The 21,858-nt window shown below is 40.0% G+C and overlaps 1 protein-coding gene across 1 annotated transcript in view; it reads right to left on the bottom strand.

The window, feature by feature from the left end:
- Positions 1-5,122: 5,122 nt before the first annotated feature.
- ARL8B (ARF like GTPase 8B) overlaps positions 5,123-21,858 on the bottom strand; it is a 33,648-nt gene continuing 16,912 nt past the window's right edge. Inside the window, exons 2-7 of the mRNA XM_084634572.1 lie at positions 18,412-18,492; positions 14,996-15,069; positions 14,418-14,511; positions 9,305-9,372; positions 8,959-9,029; positions 5,123-7,134 (exon numbers count right to left, since the gene is read on the bottom strand). Coding sequence (XP_084490698.1) covers positions 7,085-7,134; positions 8,959-9,029; positions 9,305-9,372; positions 14,418-14,511; positions 14,996-15,069; positions 18,412-18,492 — 438 coding nt within the window. The 3' untranslated portion in view covers positions 5,123-7,084. The remainder of the gene's footprint in view (positions 7,135-8,958; positions 9,030-9,304; positions 9,373-14,417; positions 14,512-14,995; positions 15,070-18,411; positions 18,493-21,858) is intronic.

Genomic DNA, 21,858 nt, shown 5'->3' with positions numbered 1-21,858 from the left:
CAGACACATTCAGTGTATCAAACCAATGTTAGATTAGGCCACTCATATACATTATTTTCCAGGAAGAGTTGTGGGCAGGACAGAGTACTGAAACTTTCAAAATGTTGGGATAAAGAGACTTGAGCAAATTTTATACTCTTTTTGCCTGATTTTCTGATTAGCTAAATTGGTTGTGTTATGAAGACATGCTTGTGGGTGGAACACAGTGCAGATGCAACATCTGAGGTACCACTGTAACATGCACTACTGACACCCATCTCACCTTATTCTTTCTTCCCCAAACTTATTACAACTGAAGGGCATGGAGCCTTAGATCTGAACTGTACCAGATACAAGTTAAGAGTTCTATTAAATCCAACACTGAATTCTAGAGCAGTGGGGAAGTAATCACATACTGCTTGTGAAACTTTCACTTTGAATATCACATATGGAGTTTTCTGATGCCAATAATCCAGGACTCTTCCCAGTTTGAAGGCTGTAATCAGCCTAGGACTGTGCTCAAAGGCATCTCTTCTTCTGCAGAGACCTGACTAGTCAACTTTGGATAGGCCCATTTTACATGTGCATTTTAGAAAGCAAACTGGATCAGAGGTAAAGGTTTCAAGGCAAAAACAGTAGTTTTAAAAAAGATTTAATGGTTTTTTCTCATTATGCAGATTTGTTTTTTTAGATTCCTGTGGAACAAGTCATTGTGAACCACCCTTCCTTTTTTTAAATCTAGTATGGCCTTCTTGATTGTGGCTTTTGGAGCATCTAGTAAAGTGTTCATCAATCACATGTTTCTGGTGAAATTCTTCCTCTCATGTTATTTCTCAATTGTTTTCAGATTTGTGAAATGGGCCCTTAAAGCTCATTCATATTTAATAGGAGGAAGTCTTGACTGACTCAATTTGTATGCATCCCTGCCTACAGCAATTTGCCTTAGCCTTGTGAAAATGTGAGTTCGAGCATCTAGCTTACTATACACATCTATTTTGATTAGTGCAATTTTTCCTTTCAATATGCTATAATTTCAGGAACTAATTTTTTAATTATAAAAGAGATCGCTAAGAACAGAAGAGTGGATATATTTACTCTTCAAAACAAGAGGCCGTGATTAAGGCATTAACAAGCTTACCTTACAGTACCTACCATCTGCCCAGCAAAACTACTCATACAGCCCATCTCTGCCTCTTAATATGAATGCTTTCCGTCCCCTAAAACTAGTGGTTTTAGCATGCCTAAGAAGGGCTAAACTGGACACCACTGAAGACAAGTCTTGATAAGTAGAACCAGTATTGCATGGTAGCAGCAAACTGAGTACTCTCAGCACTCATTTGCCTTAACTGGTTTAGAGCAAGCAGGTATAAAGGTGACATAATGCAGCCTTACTCCGGGGGTTGACACCCAGTGAAGTTGTTAACTTGGCCCTAAACCACTTGGTAAGGATGCCCATAGTAATGCGGGTACATAAGGGTATTTGGTGATGTGTGGCCCATCACTTTAATTGACAGAGGTCATGGAACAGGAACTGTAGCTTGTCCCACTAAAGAAGCCTATAAATAAGAAGGGCAAGACACGTACAGGGTCAGAACTAAATTGATATGTGCCTCAAGTCAGAAGCAATTGACATGTGAACCAAAATTCTATCACCTTACATTTTTAGGCTGGTTGAGAGATATGCCTGATCTAGACAACGGTCACTTTGAGCAATGGTTCCTTCCACAGCTCTTGTGGAGATACATGGAGACAGAACATAAGTAGAAATATGGGGCAAATGAGTACTATAGACAGGAGTTCACTCAGCTGTACATAGGCTTTTGAAGTCTACAGGTAAGGATCCAGTGGTAACAGTTCATATCGGCACTAATGATATACTGTCACAGTGTAGTTCACAGATAATAAATTTCAGAGACCTCCAAAGCATGCTCATCAAGAAGATCACTTGGACAGCGGTCATTCCTGTCCCACAACCCAAGGAAGAGAGAAGGCAGAAGATTCTGGAAGCTAACTGCTGGATAGGTAAGTGATGTCGGGTTTTGGTTTTGTGGAACATTAGTCCACCTTCTCTGGGGAAATAGGAGCTGTATAGTTTGGATGGCCTCTACCTCAGCAGAAGAGGAAGTAAGCTTGTTGGGCCAAGCTGGCTAGAGTAGTCAGAGGGTGTTAAACTAATCACAAAAGGGGGAGGATGAAGAGGGAAGATATGCGCACTCCACATAGAAAAATTTTCAACATCTTAAGAAACCAGAAAGACACTAAGAAGAAATAATTTAATTGCCTATACACCGATGCTGGAAGTCTGGGTAACAAAACAGGAAGATTTGGAGTTGTTCATTTATGAGCATAAATTTGATCTAGTTGGTATTATGGAAAGATTGTGGGATGATGCCCATGATTGTAATGTTAAAAATCAATGACCATAACCTGTGTAGGAATAATTGACTGTGCAAAAGGGAAGGGGGGGGGGGAAAAACAGCAGTAGCACTCTACATCAAAAATGGTATTAGCTGTTTGAGTCACCGATAACTCAGCATAAAATGATCTTGAATGCTTCTGGATCAAAGTCCTAGCAGATAAAGCAAAAAGGGGTATTAGTTGGCATCTCCATACACTTTCAAGCCACACTAGGGAACAAGGATGACCAGCTCCTTCTGCACCTCTTTATAGCAAGTGGGGGGGGGGGAGGGTCTGTGCAACTATGGGGGACTTCAATTTGAATGATGTACACTGGAGGTCATATGCTGCCAGTATTAAAACATCCTTGGAATTTTCTAAGGACTACAGTTGACAACGTCCTAACTCAAAAAAAAAAAAAAAAAAAAAAAAAAAAAAAGAAGTGTTGCATCCAACATCAGGGAATTCTGTATTAGACCTTGTCTTGACATATAAAGAGGAATTGGATCACAGAACTAAAAGTTAATAATGGTAGATAGAAGTGATCACATTTATAATGTACAAACAGAATAAAGTCTAGACTGGTGATCATATGCTTGGTGCTTTCTAAGGGCTAATTTCACAAATTTGACAATTATGAGACAATTCACACAGGAGGAAGAATTTAAATCAGAAACATGTGAATGATAATTGGGCATTGTTTAAAGAATACTTCACTAGATGCCCAAAAAGCCACAATCAGGAAGGCCATAATGGACACAAAATCTAACTTGAGAGAGAGAGAGAGAGAGAGAGAACAAAAACAAAACAAAAAGTGAAGTTCAAAGCTAGGAATTGAAGAAAATTTATAAGGAAAGCAAAAGGGATACAAGGAGAAACCTATGGCTAGAGCCCTGCAAATCCACGGATATCTGCTTTGTCGATATCTACAGACCATTTTTTGAAGCTTGAGGATTGGATGCGGATACAAAATTTGTATCCGCACAGGGCTCTATTGATGGCCAGCAGAGTTAAAGGACAATAAAAGAGCTTTTAAAGTATATAAGGAACAAATAATCCTAACGATGGTATTAGTCTGTCACTAGATGGAAATGGTAGAATTAGTAATATAATGCAGAAAAGGCAGAAGTGTTTAATAAATATTTGTTCTGTAACTGGAGGAGAGGTAGTCACAACACTTGTTCCATTCCACTAGTACCTCAGGATGATGTGAAAAAGCAGCTATTGAAGATAGACATTTTTAAAATCAGTAGCTCCAGATAGCCCTTTTAAAAAACTCTTGGATGCAAGTTGAGGAGCCCACTGGACCTTTAATGTTGATCATCAATAAGTCTTGGAACACCAGGGAAGTTCCAGAAGAAAGCCAATGTTGTGTCAATATTTAAAAAGGGTGAACCGGATGGCCTGGGTGGTCATAGACCCATCAGTCTGACATCACTTCTGAACAAGATAATGTAGTGCCTGATACAGAACTTAATAATTAAGGAGGGTAAACGATGCCAGTCAGCATCAGTTTATGGAAAATAGATCATATCAAACTAATCTGATACTTTTTGATGAGATTACAGGTTTAGCTGACACAGGGAACAGCATTGATATAATATACTTAGAGTTCTATAAGGCATTTGACTTGCTACTGCATGACGTTTTGATGAAACACTAGAAAGAGAAAATTAACATGGTACACAAATGGATTAAAAGCTGGCTGACTGCAGTTACATATTGAGACCTAATAGGGAATCATTCAAAGGGTGTGTTTCTCGTGGAGTCGCATAGGGCTCAGTTCTTAGCCCTACACTATTTAAAATATTTATTAATGATCTGGAGGAAAACAAAAATCAAAGTTTTTGCAGATGAGAAAAATTGGGGGAATAGTAAATAATGAAGAGGACAGGTCACCAATACTGTGGCCAAAAGGGCTAATGTAATCCTTGAATGTCTAAACAAGAAAATCTTGAATAGAAATAAAAAGGTTATTTTAATCTTTATATTTGGCACTGGTGCAACTGCTGCTGGAAAACTATCCCGTTCTAGTGTCCACAATTCAAGGATGTTGATAAATTGAAGAGGGTTCAGAGAAGAGCCAGGAGAACGATTAGAGGATTGAAAAAAAAAAAGAAAAAGAAAAGAGTCCTTATAGTGATAGTCAAGGAGCTCAACCTATTTAGCTTAACAAAGAGAATGTAAGGGCAACTGGATGACAGTCTAAGTACCTACATGAGGAACAAATGTTTAATAATGGGCTCTTCAATCTAGCAGAGAAAGTTATAACATGATCCAATGGTTGGAAGTTAAACTAGACAAAAATTTACACCTTTTTTCCAGACTGAATCTAACTGTGAGGGCAATTAACCACTGGAACAATTTACCCAAGGTCATGGTAGATTCTCCAACGGACAATTTTTAAATCAACACTGGACATTATTCTAAGATATGCTCTAGGAATAATTTCAAGGAAGTTCTATGGCCTGCTCTGTGTTAGATGGGTCAGACCAGATGATCACAACAGTCCACTCTGTTTTCTTCCAGGATCCAAGCATGCAATTATGAGTTCTATGTGCAAGGAAGAGGTGAGTAGGGCAAGTTTCAGATGGACCAGCCATTCCTTCTGTGAAACACTGTATGTTGTCCAATCACTATTCTAAAATTAAACAGGAAGTCAAAATAGAAGTCAGAATACAGTTAATATTCACCCGTGGCCCACAGAAAGACATTAAGCCAGACTATAACTGAGGAGTCAGTAAGGTAAGTGTCAATATAACCCTCAAAATGTAAGTTTATTGAATAAAGCTGAAGAGCAGTAAACCAACAATATGCATCCAAATAAAAAAAATTCACTTATTTACAAAGTTCAGTAATTATTTAAATTGTTCACATGCAGAGATTAATGCACAGGTTAATAGTTGGTAGTAAGTAGTGTTTGGATGCCATAAATTCTAAAAGCAGTCAAGTAGATACACACCAAACACACCAAGTTCAGCTATAGGCCAGTTAACTAAACAGTGACCTGGTCCCCACACAGAAAGATTCACACATTCTAGTTCAGTTTCCTTATTTTAGGCACAAGCAAAGTTGCTAAACAAAGTAACTGTAGCAGTCCAGGGTGAACTAGTGACTACAGTAGCAAGTTAATATACCCCTCTCCACAGTACCAACACTACTATGGGATTAATTGAAACCATGCTTCAGAGAATGAAAGGACAAACTAAAATACAAGCTGGGTTTATGAATGGAGACAACATGTAGTGTGCGCACAGTGCAGTAGTTGACACAGAACAGTAAGGCCATAGCAATCTAAATTAAAACTGGTTTGTCTTAATTACGTGATGGACGAAAGTGTTCACAACTGAAGGCTCTGAAAGTGCACCATCTGAATCTATGTTTAGGTGCTGCTTAAAAGAATCACACACAGTGTGAGGCAACATGAGCAGGTGTATCATAGTTGTATACACTACAGTGGGCTACATTAACATTACTATATGAACAAACCAGTCTTGATGAGTCTGTCCCTTTAAATATACTGAAGTCACTGAGAAAGTATAGCTATAAAGACATGTTACAATCTTTAGTTTATACATATTTCTCCATACTGTAGAAGCTAATCAAGAAACAGGATCAATTCATTGGCTCTTGTGCTTTGAGACACAATAAAATATTTCAACTTACAACCTGTAGACTTTGCACATGATTACATTGAGCAAGCAGGCAGGTCTAGAGTTGTCACAATAGCTAGATATTCCATAGCACCAGATGAAACTGTGCCCAGCTATTCCATGAATAAGAGACACTGACTATACAGTAACACAGGTGCAGTGCTGAAAGTCAGCAGTATCACTGATTACCAAACTAAAGTAAAAGTAATTTGAGTATCATGCAGCAACTCAGATTTGTTCTGGTGTTTCAGATAAAGACCATTTAAAGCATCTGGAGACAGAAAAATGCATTTGTGAGCAAAGCGATGCTCTTAGCAAATTTGTTTAGTCTCCTAGAATACTCCAACTGTTGAAAGCGGTTAGTAAAATATTCCATTTCCATCCCCATAAAACAAAGAAGGAAGATACAAGTAATGATCTAGACAAATACAAGATTTGGCTTTTCTAATTCATCAGAAAAGTGGTGTCTAGAAGTGACTACATAAAGTCCCATCTGTAGAATTAGTGATGCTGACCTAGTGCTTCCCTATGCAGACAGTTTCCATTTCTAAATCTTACAATATGCACCTCACATGCATTTGTGAGATTAAAATGAAGTTAACCTTTAAGTGTGATGTGGGATGCTTTCTAAATGCCCTATATGGCACTAGAATCTTAATGCTGTGCAGTGACAGCATCTTCAAGCCACTAAACACTAGAAATAAAATATGAACATTTTCTGAAAATCAAATATAAAAATCTGGCCCAGAAAGACCAGAACAGAAATGTACTCTGATTTAATATGGTACAGATAATTTTAAAAAGCCCCCAGCCACCCACACACACACACACTCTTTAGACAGCTGAAAAATAAACCCTTTTTGTGCTGACTTATCATGACAACTCTAGTTGATTCTTTGTGATAGAAAGAGGAATATAGGTCTTCAGCAGTGCACATGAGAAATGAACTGAAAAAGGCCATTTCTTGGATACAAGAGGACTATTGGGTTGTAATTCATCATGGAGGGAGTGGACAATTCTGAGATTATGGCCAGCTGGGAGATTCCAGGAAGACTTCAGCTTCTTCTAGATTTTGAATGCTGAATAAGCCACTGAAGCGTGATATCTAAAGGAAAAACAAAAGATGCACTTGTGTAAGGTTTTTACATATAGCTAAAGATTTAAGTTACCCCCTCCCCCTCAAAAATTATATTTATATATATATATTAAGTTTTCCAGTATATGTTATAGAAGTTCTTCCAGGATGCTGTTCTCAGTACACAGCTGAGAGGAACCTTCAATATTGTCACAGGCTGGAGAAATTTCACCTCCCCTCTACACCCCCAAAGGAGTCTGTATTGGAAGTTAAAACATGTCTCACTGGTACCTGGTCCTACTGCCCCCTCCTACACCCTCAGAAGTGCCACATAAAATCAGCAAAATTTCAACAGCACCTAATATGAAACTGTAAAGAAGCCAGTGGAAGGAATACCTGGGCACATCTGAGGGCTCCAGCATTAGACAAATCCCAAAAACAAGCTACATAAAATTAAAGAGAAAGAACTGAAGCCAGAGACTTGTCTTATTCCACACACATATTGGATCTTATTAGCTATACAATACCATGTTCTGGGGAAGCTAACTTTAGTCAGATACATAAGCCTCAAGCACACTAGCCTGGGAATCAGATGACCATCCTACTCTTAGTTCAGATGCTAATTAACTGTGACTGAGCTAGTATTCTCAGTTTACCCATCTGTACTCTGATGGGTACCCTTCTAGCTTTGATTATTTAGACAGGTGATGTTTTAGGTACGTGTGCTGTCACCGGTCCAATGTTGTAAGCAGGGAGTGTAATGAAAATACAGAGATTCTTACCCAGGTCAATTTCCTGAGCAATCACAAGACTGTTGAAGCACAGGAAGATACATGAACAGCCAGAAATACAAAGCCAGGACACCAAGTTTATTGGTTTGACACCCTGCAGATAATCTACAATAACATCCTTATGTCTGAATCTTGGTTTGGAAGCACGGATTCCAGAAAATGCGGTTTGAAGATAAGTGTTAGCTATATCCACTCGAAGTGATAACTTAATTTCATATTATAAAAAGGCAATGATAAAGAACATCTTTTTATATACTGGCCATCTGTTACCCAGAATGGTTAAATGAGATAGATATGGTCAAGTCACCATATCACAATCTAGCTTCCCCCAGATCTTGGCAATGCAACAGCCTTGTCTGAGTTGCAGCATTAGTCATTTAAGGTCATGTAACAGCCTCAACCAGCTGGCCTTCTTATACCTATAGAGTAGGTGGAGCACCTAACATTTTGTTACCTAGCAAAGTAGATTGCACACTTCTCCCTCCAGATTTTTGTCCAAGCTCCCTCTGATGCATCTAGCCCAGAAGTAAAAAACAGAATACCCACTACTGCACCAAACAAATGAGATTTGTTATGCAATAAGGAATTGGAGCCTTTATGCATTCATATACTTTATTTCCTCCGATTAAATCATGGATGAGTGTCCAGGAAACTGGTTTCCTGAACACTAGAACCTAGCTACAGTTCTTTTCATAAGCTTCAAATCTAAAAGAGTTGAAGATGTGAACTATTTTATTTTAAGCTAAATTTGCTATTTCTAGCTTGCAGCTCATAACTAGAGACTAGCTGAAGTAATACAATAAACTTCATTTCACTGACTGGATACAAGTATTGTAAAGGCTTCAAGTTCAGTGCTTCTTAACTCCTCCAAAGTGGCATAAAATTATTTGTACTAAAATGACACTGAGGAAGTTACTATAATGAATGTATACTGTACAGAACTTTGAAAATGGCTCAGACTCATTGCTTATGTCGAACACAGACAAGAGGTTAGAGTGTGTGTACCTCCAGTTCAAGAAAGGTATTTTTCTCAAATTGGCATTTCTGGGTTAAGTTATATTACCTATATTATCCTTTTCTTTGCAAGAAATTGAATAGCAGCAAATTTCTCTGTCCTGAATAGCAGCCAGATTCCTGAAAGAGAGGAGACATGTAGTAACATTTGGTGTTAACAAAGTGGGATCTCATTTCGACATTAGTCACTTAACCGTTTCCTAGACACTATCACTTAATCTACTGCATGCAAGCTTGTTTCTCTACAGTCTTTCAAGCCATCAGCTATAAATAAGACGACATGAGAGCAGTAAGCTGAAATTTGCTCATTTTGTATGACTTAGACATATCTACAAGAATTTAGCTAATTAAAATTTTAGTAGACTCTCTCAAATCACATTTTCTTTGAGACTTACATCTTTTCAATTAGCTGCTTCTCATCCAGAGCATTAGGAAGGTCTCTCTTGTTTCCAAGTACTAGAACCTAAAACAGTAGATATTAGCAACAGTGAGAAACAGAACATTGCTCACAAACACAGGCAGTCATCAAGTAGGGATGTATATTTTACTTTGAGTACAGGGAGACAAAAAAAACATTGGTCTGTGTCACTTTCAAGCCCTTGTAGAAAGATGATTTAATAAGTTGGATTTGAGTATTTGCACCTCCCCCTCAGTCTATTTTATCAATTATGTCTCAGCTGTTAGACTACTAAGGTCAAAACAGAATCCTCAAGACCAGATTATGAAAGCCCCTTCCAGAGGTCTGCTCAAGTCCTTGATGGTGGTCTTTAGAACAATCAGCAGGTCTTATTTCAGTTTCCTGTGCTTTAGAGCTCCTCTTTCTTGGAGGTCTGCTATTCCTCCACCTGTTGCCCTCCATTTTTGGACTGAACAATGGATTCTTCTCAGAGCTTGCCTCTGTGGTTACTGGGTTTACCTTTGTACCAAGTTTCCCAGATCTCTGTGTTTCTAAAATTTAAAGTGTGGATTATGCTTTGCACTATGATTGTAATTTATTGACTATTGTGTTATGGTAACATTTAGAGGCTTGAGCCAGATCAAGGCCCCATTGTGTTAGGCATTGTACACAGTAAACCTGTCCCTGCCCTAAATGATTTACTTGCAGTAGGTGCTGAACAAAACAATTCAAACAGCATCGAGCAAGATGTGCCTAAAGCATGGGATAGCTGCATTATAAAAATGCAAAGTAAAATAGAACAGGCATGGTAGGTGATAAGTGTTTGCACAAGCTAACTTTACCATGAAGAACCAACCTTATATGCTTAATGATTTCTAAGAGTTAACCTACAAATTTGCATAAAACTTACATTTCGTTTGAAGTTGCATACAAATCTGCGTGAGACTGAATATGTTTGCAGTGTTGTAACTGTTGGTCCCAGGATGAGAGAGACAAGGTACGTGATGTAGTATTTTTTTATTGGACCAATGTCTGTTAGTGGAAAGTACAAGCTTTTGACCTACACAGAACTCTTCTCCAGGTCTGGGGAAGGAAGCAGAGCGTCTGAGGTAAATACAAGCTGGGACAGACTGTTAAGCAGAAGGCCTACAATTTGTTTTTAAACCATCACTTGAAATGAAGAGGGCAATTAAGGACAGCAGGCAGTGTGGTGTGTTTCAAATTGTTGAAATGAGGCATAAAACCAGTGTCTCTGTTAAGTCCATATTTTTTGTTGTCTAGCAGACTTACAGTTAAGTTCCCAAGCTCACCTTCTGAGTATGTTGTGCAGGTTTTCTTTGAGGACAATTATTGAAAGATCAGATCTGAGATGATCACTTTGTGTGGGGGGGGGGGGGGAAAGGGGGGGAAGAAGAAAAAAGATCACAGCTGATACAGTGTTTTGGTCTTTTATCATTTTTCCTGAGTGAGATCATCCGAGAGCATAGTGATTGTCTGGTTTCCCCTACATAGTTGTGATTGGAGCATTTAATGCACTGGATGAGGCACAGCATGTTGTGATAGGCACATGTCAGATTCATGACTCTTGAAAAGGTACTAATCATTGTAGCAGTGGAGATACGTCTGAAGGTTTTGCAAAGTCCCTGAATCCTAACCAGCAGATAGAGATCAAACTTGCAGACAGAGCAGATGCTATCATAGCACTTCATCATAACTACGTCAACAAGACCAACAGACGCCACCTATAAAGAACACACCACAACTTAATATACCATCAAATCCTTGCCCCAAAAAACTCCAAGAAAAACTCTACAAACTCATCCCTCACAAACCCACCACAGAATTGTTCTACGTGCTTCAAGAGACACAAAACAGGGGAACCCAGGCAGACCCATTGTATCTGGCCACAGCACTCTTATTGAGAGAGTATCAGGACTAATAGAAACCATCCTTAGGTCACTCACCACACAAAAGGGTCTGCTTCCTCCAGAAACTCCCCACCATGAACAATCTCGCCCAGACCTCCATGGTGGCAAGGATGGTGTTCACCTCCCTCACAATGATACCATCGTAGTCTGCCTCATGCATACAAAATAATGCCTACAAATTAATGTACAATACTCAAATCCACCCTAAACACATCACTAAGCTCATCCATTTCATTTTCACCCATAATTTCACATTTAACGAACACTTAGTCCAAACCATGGAAAAACAGCCACAGGTACTACGATGGCTCCCCAATATGCAAGCCTCTTCGAGGACCACCTTGAGGAAGAATTTCTGGAAAAATGCACCATGAAGTCAATGATATACCTGAAATTTCAATTCTATTTTCATCCTCTAGACTGAACACCTAAACTTCCTCAGATTTCCCACCACAACTTCAACCACCACCATGCATCTATCAAACTCTCTCCAGAATACTCCCACATCAAGATCACTTCCTGGACACCATAATTTGCTCAAACAATGGAGGCCTACAAACAGCTGTAAACCCAAGTAACCAACTGATCACCACACTTACCTTCCTAGATCCAGCAACCACTCCAAACACCCCAAGAAGTCTTAGCTACAGCCAGGCACTCAGACACCACAAAATATGCTCCAAGGAGAAAATCTGGGATATACACCTTAAAACACTTAAAACCACCTTCACCAAAACAAGGATACTTCAGAGAAGTGGATCACATCATGGTAAGGATCACCCAAATACCCCAGGGGAAACCTGCTTCAATACAGGAAAAAACCCTTCAGACAACAAACTTAGTTGTCAGCTAACATCCCACACTGGAAACCATATTGAATATTGTTCAAGCTGTCTAGAATGGCTCATGACCATGAGTGCCAATCTCAAGGCAGACTTAAAAAAACAGGGCAAAAATCCCAAACTGGTTGTGTTGTCTATACCTAGATTTCACCAACCAAGTATCAAGTGTGAACTCCGCAAACACGACAACCGCCTCAACATGCGGTCTGACAGCCCCCCTTGGCTACTCTGGTTTATCTTGCCACCTAGGCAACTTGCCTTGTGATAGATGGTCCCTTACACCAAAAGGTCACAATATTCAGGTTACTCTCAGTCCTAAAGGACCAGTCACTTACCCCAGTCAACTGTACCTTAGATCTCTCAAAGGCAATACTTGTGGCCAATTCTATAAACTAACTTAATTTCTTTTTCTTGGCTAACAGATCTTTAGAGTTATTTAGAAGGTTACAACAAGTAAACACATAAATAAGTTACAGTTTCAGGTTTCAAAAGGTAATAGAAGCTGCTGTAAGAGGCACTCTATATGTTCTTTAGGGCTAACACAAGCTAAGCAGCTTGGGGATCACTTGCTTAAAAACTTACAAATATTGCCCTCTCCAAATTCCAAGCAGTATAGTGATGCAATTCCTTCTGTGATGGTAGAAATGGCAGCACCTACCTCCTCTGCGGGGGGGGGGGGGGGGGGGGAGGAGGAGGGGTGTTGGCCTCAACCAACAAAGTCCTTGTCCTTTGCTGTTTCATAGTGGTTTGATTTCCATAGGCCTTCTTGTGTGAAGGACCAGCACTTCACATTAATTAATGCTTCTTTCCCGAGTTACACAATTACAGATGTTTAAAATGCACACATTATAACATCTGTGGCCCATAGTGAAAGTTATAACAGATCAAAACATGCAGCAGCCTACAAGCCTTTCATCATGTGTAAACACTAACACATTCTTGTCAACTTCTGTTTTAATAATGCTAACACACAGGTGGGACCAGATTGGTCTCCAGCTATGCATTTGTCAGTCAGTGTTCAGTGAGGCTGTCATAAATATAAAGGGAAGGGTAAACACCTTTAAAATCCCTCCTGGCCAGAGGAAAAACCCTTTCACCTGTAAAGGGTTAAGGAGCTAGGATAACCTCGCTGGCACCTGACCAAAAATGACCAATGAGGAGACAAGATACTTTCAAGGGGGGATGGGGGAACAAAGGTTTGCTCCGTCTGTGTCGTTTTGCCAGGAACAGAAAAGGAATGGAGTCTTAGAACTTAGTAAGTAATCTAGCTAGATATGCGAGAGATTCTGTTTTGTTTAAATGGCTGATAAAATAAGCTGTGCTGAATGGAATGTATATTCCTGTTTTTGTATCTTTTTGTAACTTAAGGTTTTGAATCCTATTACCCTGTAAGGTAGTTACCATCCTGATTTTACAGAGGTGATTTTTACTTTCTTCAATTAAAAAAATTCTTTTAAGAACCTGATTGCTTTTTCATTGTTCTTAAGATCCAAGGGTTTGGGTCTGTGTTCACCTATGCAAATGGGTGAGGATTTTTATCAAGCCTTCCCCAGGAAAGGGGGTGTAGGGTTTGGGGAGGATTTTTTTTTGGGGGGGGGGGAGGAGAATGACATTTCCCCATTATATAATTTTTTAGATGCTTGGTGATGGCAGCAATAAAGTCCAAGGGCAAAAAGGTAAAAAATATTTTGTACCTTGGGGAAGTTTTAACCTAAGCTGGTAAAAATAAGCTTAGGGGGTTTTTCATGCAGGTCCCCACATCTGTACCCGAGAGTTCAGGGTGGGGAAGGAATCTTGACAGAGGCCTAGGGCCCTTGGCATAAGCTGGCACCTAGTCTGCCAGCATCACATTATGAAACAATTACAGCCAGTATTTGATGGGAACCACATCCTGAAATAAATTTTTCCTAAACCCCCTCTTCTGGTATTCAAACAATCCCCCAACCTTGCCACGTTCATCATCAGAAGCAAGCGCCCCACAGACCAGGACACACCAACTCAAAGCAGACCCTGGCAGAATAGATGCAAAATCTGTAGACATATCTCCCCTGCTACCATCATGAATACCCACCTTTCAAAATTCCTGGGTCTACACAAGTGGTGTACCTCATCCAGTGCATTAAATGCCCCAACAACTATGTTAACCCTTCTGCTTAACAATCTGTCCCAACATGTATTTATTTCAGATTCTCTGCTTTCTTCCTCAGACCTGAAGAGCAGCTGGGTAGCTCGAAAGCTTGTAGCTTCCACCAACAGGAGCTGATCCAATAAAAGATATTACCACACCTACCTTTTTGCTGATACCAAGCATGCAATGTTAGAGCCAGAATATACTACTTACAGGGATTCCTTGTAACTGTGGTTTGTCTAGAAGGTTATGTAGCTCATTTCGAGAGGCTTCTATCTTTTCACGATCAGCAGCATCTACCATATATCTTTAAAAAGATATTGTAAATTTAGTTATTCAGTAACTTAAGCAGGTTTATAAGCTTCAGAAACTAGATGTACTAGCACATGTACTGAGTTTCAGGACTATCTGTTTGAACAAATTTACAAGTCTTGCAGAGGGGGCAACTGTCCCAAATACTAGTCAGCCAAGTAGAGCTTGATAAACTCTCCCATTTAAAATGTACTTGGAGTTGAGGCAGTCAAGCTACAGACTGTCTCACAAAGGTCGTGCAGATGATTTCAGATGTCAAGAAGTTAATATATTAGATCAGAAGTTACATAAACAATAGCTAAAAAGAAATCAAGCCTTAGTTCTTCCCAACACCATTCAAAAGCTAGTTTAGAGGGGCTACAACCGAATTTTAAAGTAAAACAGAACACTAGTTTGCAAATTGAAGGCTTATTTCTCAGCTGCAAAGAAGAAGAAAAATCTACAGCTGATGAGAGCAGCCTGACACAGTCTTTACTTACACAATAGCATTAACGCCTCTGCAATATCGCTCCCACATGCTTCGGAATCGTGGCTGCCCTCCTATATCCCAGATCTTAAAGGAAAAGCAAGTTTAGCAAGGCACTAGGTTAAGTCTAAATTTAAACATCACAAAGCACAGTATAAAAGAACTATTAACAGGTGAAGTGAAGTGCTTGAAAGTATTTGATCCTTATGTCTTCTCAGTAGTTTTCACACAAAGGCTATTTCCACTATAATGGTATGGTTCTAGTCAGCAGGGTCATCTATCCACACTCTCCCCTACTTTAAGACATTAAGTAAAAATATAGATGCTTGTATCTGAAAGCTTGACACCTAAAAAATTCACAGAAGTTACAGAACTTCTGTATTACCCAGCACACAGCAAAACAAGAAGATGCATGTCGTTCTAAAACAAAGACAGCGTAAGAGTATGCAACTTTGCACTCAGCATACACGCTGAAGTCAGCTATTTGCATGGAGCGTCTCACTGGAGGACTGACAAAAGGAACTCTGGCACATCAAGGGGAAAGGTTATGTTTAACTTGCGCCTCCAGAGAAAGTCTCTTTACAGCAGAATATGTAGGAAAAAGTCCTACACTTAAACTCAAACTCAAGTTATTGAACTTTACAAATCTACAGAGCAGTTTACAAGAATTTCACAGCATGATCCAGTTAAAAGTTACCTATTTATTAGACCCTTGAACAATGCAGACTGAAAACTGAGGTAACAATAGTTTTGTTGTGTTATTTCACTGCAGGTTTCCATAGTTGAGAATTTCTGATTAAGCAGAATGCAGCAATATTTGTGCGCTAGCCTATTAGGGCAAGTGCCTGTAAATGTAACAATATTAATACAAGAAGTTGAAGAACCTCAAGTCATCCATATTTCAAATGAGTGTTGGGTTCTACACCACATATACCAGTGGTGGGCAACCTGAGGCCCAACAGGGTAATCTGCTGGCAGACTGCCAGGCAGTTTACATTTGCACAGCTGCCCGGAGCTCCTAGTGGCCACAGTTTGCCATTCCTAGCCAACAGGAGCTGGGGGAAGTGGTGTGGGCCACAGGGACGTGCTTGCCGCCGCTTTCTCCAGCTCCCATTGGCCAAGAATGGCAAACTGCGGCCACTGGGAGCTGCGGGCGGCTGTGCAAATGTAAACAAACTGTCTGGCGGTCTGCCAGTGGATTACCCTGATGGGCAGTGTGCAGCCCAGAGGCTGCAGGTTGCCCACCACTCATGTATACCTTCAAACAGGGGCCACTTCATCCATGAATCTGTACAATGATGATCGCATAAATCTGAGGGCAAAACTGGGCTTTGCAATAGAGTGTTCTGATTTAAGGTTAACTCTTGCATTTCCTGAATTAGTTTTAAGGTGTCATGGTAGTGTATCAATGCCAGAAAACAGACCTGTTAAGTTCACTTCTTGCAGTATAAGCAGCCAGCATAACTTGTGGTATGAGGTTGTGGATCATTTGAACAATTAGCTGCAATTGAAAAAACCTGCTTTGAAGTTTCTTAAGAAATTGGGGCACATGGAAGAGTCAGAGCACCAAAAAGGAGAGTGGAAGGCTAAGTCAGGATTGTAAATCAGAATGTATTAAGTGTAGTCAGTCAGTTGTCAGTGAGGGGGTTTTTTGATCCAAAAGATACTAGCTAGAATACCTTTGTGGGTACTGTATGTTTCTGCAATAAGCTAAGTGTACATAGGAAGGGTCATAAGCCACACACTGTTATGGGGGGAAAATATATATATATATTTATTTCAGCCCTATACTACATACTTGGTGTTTTTGGGGGTTGAGGAAATGGGATCAGGACATTATATTAAGGCGCGCAGAAGCCCCGACCCTCTGAAAGCTGGGAGCCATGTTAATCCAAGTGAGTCTAGTATTCTTGGATTTCTGCTCCACTGGCAGAATTGACAACTTACTATAAGGTAATTTCAGAGCTTCTAATTAGTTGACAGTGTGTTTCCTGTACAGTGCTGTAGATGAACAGCAGACTTTACAATTTGTTAATTATGTAAAAGCAACATCCTTGCCCAAAACTAGAAGTCATTTTAATTTTTAAAGTTACAGCTTTACTCTAGGTACCATAGCAGTGGCATGGGTAAGGGAAGTGGGAAAGGTTGTAGACAAATATTTATTAAGTTTGGGAAGTCCCACTGGACACAAGTCATGAGCAGAGAGCCTGAATACATAAATGAATTGTATGGCCCATATGTTATCTGGAGTCACAGCTTTTGATGTAACCATAGCCTTTCATAATAAGTATCTTGATGCTGTTATCTGTAAATGGGAGGACTAGGGCAGATCAGAATTCTGTCAGTTCTAGATGGTATCCAGCAAAAACAGTAGCGACCCTCAGGAGTGTGGATAATAACTTTAAAAAAAAAAAAAAGGCGAGAGCCACATATGCCATAGTATTCTAGATGCAAGACAACAGAAACATAGCAGCAGCATAGCGGGGCACTCATCATGCCACTTCGGATAGGGAGAAGGGAGATCTAGACCAGTCTGTCATATGGAGCATTCTGAGTAACTTTTCCGTGGTATAATTTTCCTTGAAATTGGATAAGTCGCCCATTTTCTGCTAGCTTGAGAACCCATTATGCTACTGTTCCCAAGTGTGAAGATTCAAGGGACTTCTCCCTTCCTTTGCCCATTTGAGGAGCTAGTGCCATTTTTTGTTCATAATCCCAAATTCCTGTCTCAGAAGGGAATAAACTGAAATTTGATTCCTATTCGACACAAGAGATTATTTAAGCTCCCATTTTAAACTTGGTTTTCCAGAGAACGAAGAGGTTCTGTTGTTTAGCCTGTACGTTTCTGGTATATTTCTCATTTAATACAGAGTTGAATGCTGCCTGGAGAGAAGCCAGAATTTAATGTTCTTACACAGATAAGAATTTAAGAGTTATTCCTACTGATCCACTGGAAATAGCTGAATATAGTCATAACAGAACATGCCAGTCGAACATTCCATTTTAACACAGAAGGGCTCTTATGCATGAAGAAGTTTAACCAAAGCTTCTGGTTTGATTATTCCATGCATTTTTAAATGCTTCAGGAAGAAAAATTGAATTAGAAATTCCCCTGCTGTGTGTTTGCAACTCAGACAAGCAGCATTATACTAGTGACTAAGAACCGGCAAGCAAAACAGGCTTGTCTTGGTTGTTTGTTTTTTGTTTTGTTTTTTTTTGGGGGGGGGGGGGAGAAAGGAGGAGAGAGAAGAGAAGGAAGACACCTGACTGATGGCAAGACAAAACAAAGCTGGACTGATGAAAGGTCAATTTAGCTTTCTCAAGTCAATCTATGGAGTTCATTTCAGACAGTGACCTAATCTGAGAGCATCCCTTTAAAAGCTATTGAACACTTTTGCCCCAATAAGGAGCAAAATGTTCTTGACATACCTTTATCGTCACATTGCCCTTCGTAACTTTCCTCATATTGAAGCCCACTGTAGGAATCATATCTTCACTGAATTGACCTGACTGAATAGAAGAGAGTTTGTATTAGATCTTGTCACAGTAAGCAGAGAATGTTTCAGCACAGAATCATGTATATGCATGATTGACAGGGTTTACAGTACATGGCTATTTAAAAGAAAAATACACAAAAAAACCGTGTCCTCAGTAAGGAGAGGATTTTCTAGTTGAAGTGCCAGGAAACATAGGTGATGCAACTAATTTTTGTATGGAGGCCTATTAATTCTCATTTCCAACCACGATTTCCCTCAGGCCTATCCAGAAATATTTCATTCGAAATCAAAAAGAATGAATATCTAGTGAGCAAGTACTGTGCATGAAGCTAAACCAGAGGAAAAATGATTTGCTTACGTTAAGCTATGTGAAGTAACTCAATCTCTTGGTTATACAGAGCTCTAAAAGAACAAAGATGCAAGTCCTTCTTGTGATGGAGCTTAGTATTCCAGCTGTGTGCTATGGGAACCTCACTATCACTCTGGAATAGGTATTTTTTCTGAGTCTTACATAGCTTAATTGGGCAACATGTACAGAGGGTGTCAACTCCAGTGGGACTGGCTTTCAACACACACAAAAAAAAGCTATGCTTCAACTCCCTAGGGCAATAAGATGGCAACTGGAAAAACTTGCACAGCCTCTGAGCCTCCTGAGAAACAAAACTGGCATCTCAATTTGCACAAATTTCAACAGTACTCAGAAAAGTGGGAGTGGGGTGTGTCCTGTAGACAGGAAGGTGAGGATTTCAGGGTGACTGAAGGTTTGAGAGAATGTTCATGCTATTGTGCATTACTATTTAGTATTAAAGATTAGTTATGGATCATGGTCTTACAAGATGTATAAACTGGTACTTCCTTTCATAGTAATGGTATGGTTCCTACTTTTATCTGTAGTGTTAGCTTACATTGGCCAAAGGAGGCCTTTTACATGGTACTGGAAACCAGGGGCTTTTTTTTGTGTGTGTGTGTGTGGGGGGGGGCCCTAAACAAACAGGTACTGGTAACAATAGTACAGATTTCTCCCAGGCTATTCTGCCTTAACTTTAAGTTTGCCTCTGCAAAAGTAAACGCTTTCTTCCAGACTCAGGTCTCTGCTGAAGTAGTATTGGCTGTAGTAGGTTTGTGAAATGGGTCAGTGTCCACTATAATCAAACTGAATCAGGTGACTCTTGGGACATCTCAGATGTGAGAGCTCTCTCATTACTCTAAGCTATCCCATCTCTCCAACAGCATATTGCCACAAGACAAGACCTTGCACACATCTTTCCATAACCTGACTCATTAAGTAGCTAAACTGTCCTGTAAATTACTTAGGACTTCTGCATAAAGCAGCAGAGTTACAACTGCTTTAAAGACAGGTTTCAATGTAGCAGCCGTGTTAGTCTGTATCCACAAAAAGAAAAGGAGTATTTGTGGCACCTTAGAGACTAACAAATTTATCTGAGCATAAGCTTTCGTGAGCTACAGCTCACTTCACTGGATGCATGTACTCCTTTTCTAACTGCTTTAAACATGGTTCATAAGGTAATATCCAGAGATCATGATCAACTTGTAACATCAGGCCTTGCGCCATTCTATTTCCTGGTTACAAAGTTATGCTCCTTCTACAGTTCAGTTGCCCTTTAACTCTCCACTGCATTTACCCATTACTGAACCAATGAATAAAGGCAACTGGATGCCTCAAATACAGATTTGCATACAAGTCTAGAAACTGATAAATACAGACTGTTCTGTAAATTGATATTTAAACAGAGATTATTGCAAATTCACCTTTGCTCATCTGACTGATTATATATAAAGACTTCTGCAGTTATAAAAGTGTGTTGTATGTTGACTTTACTACTGAACTCTGAAATGCAGAGGAAGAGATCAACCTCTAAAGTAAGATACAGTTTAAGTGACAGATGAATGAGTGGGCAACTTGGGTAAATTTACAGATTCTATTTATACTGCAGGAGGTCTTTTAGGAGTTAAGATATGGCCAGAGAAGCCAATGGCCTTTTTACAGTGTAATTCTGAAGCTATTTTTACTTTAGTTTGTAGATAGTTGTAACTAGCAATTAAAAGTGAACCTAAGAAAATTTTGTCTCTAAGATGCCCTGGCAGTGGAGGTTCAAGTTGCTAATTTTTCAAGCCATTGATAGTTCATGTTTTCATTCTCACTGACAGGGCTTTTGTTGTGTCGGTGGCTTAGAAAAAGGTGAGACTTCACTGACCTACTTACACAGTACCTCAAAACTATAAGAGAAGTTCCATTTCGTTATTCCAGATGCTTCTCACTTGACAGGTTATTTGGTACTTATTTTGTAATACATCAAAAAAATCTTACTAGCCATTCTGCATACTTTGATATCTAGTTTTCAGAGCATCCTCAGCATTTTGCAAAATGTTAGACTCTGAAGGCCTCTCAGTTGAGCACCCAGAAAATTCTACCCATTTTTTGAAGGTGATGGCCAGGGCTTCAGAAATTTATTCAAGCCATTCAGGTGAACACCTCTGTCCCCCAAAGCCACATTGTGGCCAAGCCACACCACACAGTTCCTTCAAGAACTAAGCAGCTCTACTTTAACATCAACTTGATAACATCTCTAAAAGTACTTGCTTTGTTAGACTGTACCTTTCCCTTTTAGGTTTCAGGCCTACTCCCCACTCTTTCCTATACAGGATTGTGGATGGCTTGTGCGCGTGTAGTGATCTTCTGGTTAAGTTTTTCCTCTTCCTCCCACCCCTTATGACCCTTTCCCCCCCTGCACTGTGCAGTCTGTTTCACTTCTCCCCAGAGATCCCTTTACCCTACTTGCTACTATGTAAAGCAGTGGTCCCCAAACTTTTCAGGGTCATGCCCCTCCTAAGCCATGTCCCCCTCTGCCACCGCAGGAGCAGAGGCCAGAGCTGGGCCACAGCTCTGGGGCGGGGGAACGCAAGAGGGGCATGGACAGGGATAAGGCTGGGGGGCGGAAGCAGAAGCTACAGCCAGGCATGGAGTCACAGCCGGGAGTGGGGGCTGGAGCAGAGCTGGATGGTGCTCTGGCCCCACCCCCATGGGGGCTGACCTGGTCCCTGCCACCCCCAAAAAAAACCAAAAAACCAACAACAACAACTTTGCTCTGGGGGTGTGCCCCACAGTTTTGGGACCTCTGATCTAAAGAGTCTCTCTAACACCACTACCCACACAGGACAGAATCAGGCCTAATCTTTAGATTAAGGTGTACTCTACCGGTTCACACAACAAGAAGCCAATCACCTAAAAAAAAAAATCTATGAAATACAACTAAGACCTCATTTATTAAGTATATTCAGAATGTGATTGGACGCTTTAAGCAAGGTAAGCAAAAACAGCCTCAATATATTCGTAAAAAGTTGTTTGACAACACATCTG

The sequence above is a fragment of the Lepidochelys olivacea genome (assembly GCF_965140295.1).
Source record: "Lepidochelys olivacea isolate rLepOli2 genome assembly, chromosome: 7".
In the NCBI taxonomy this organism is placed as follows: Eukaryota; Metazoa; Chordata; order Testudines; family Cheloniidae; genus Lepidochelys; species Lepidochelys olivacea.
Note: the sequence above shows the minus strand (reverse complement) of the source record. Positions and strands in the feature narration are given on the sequence as shown.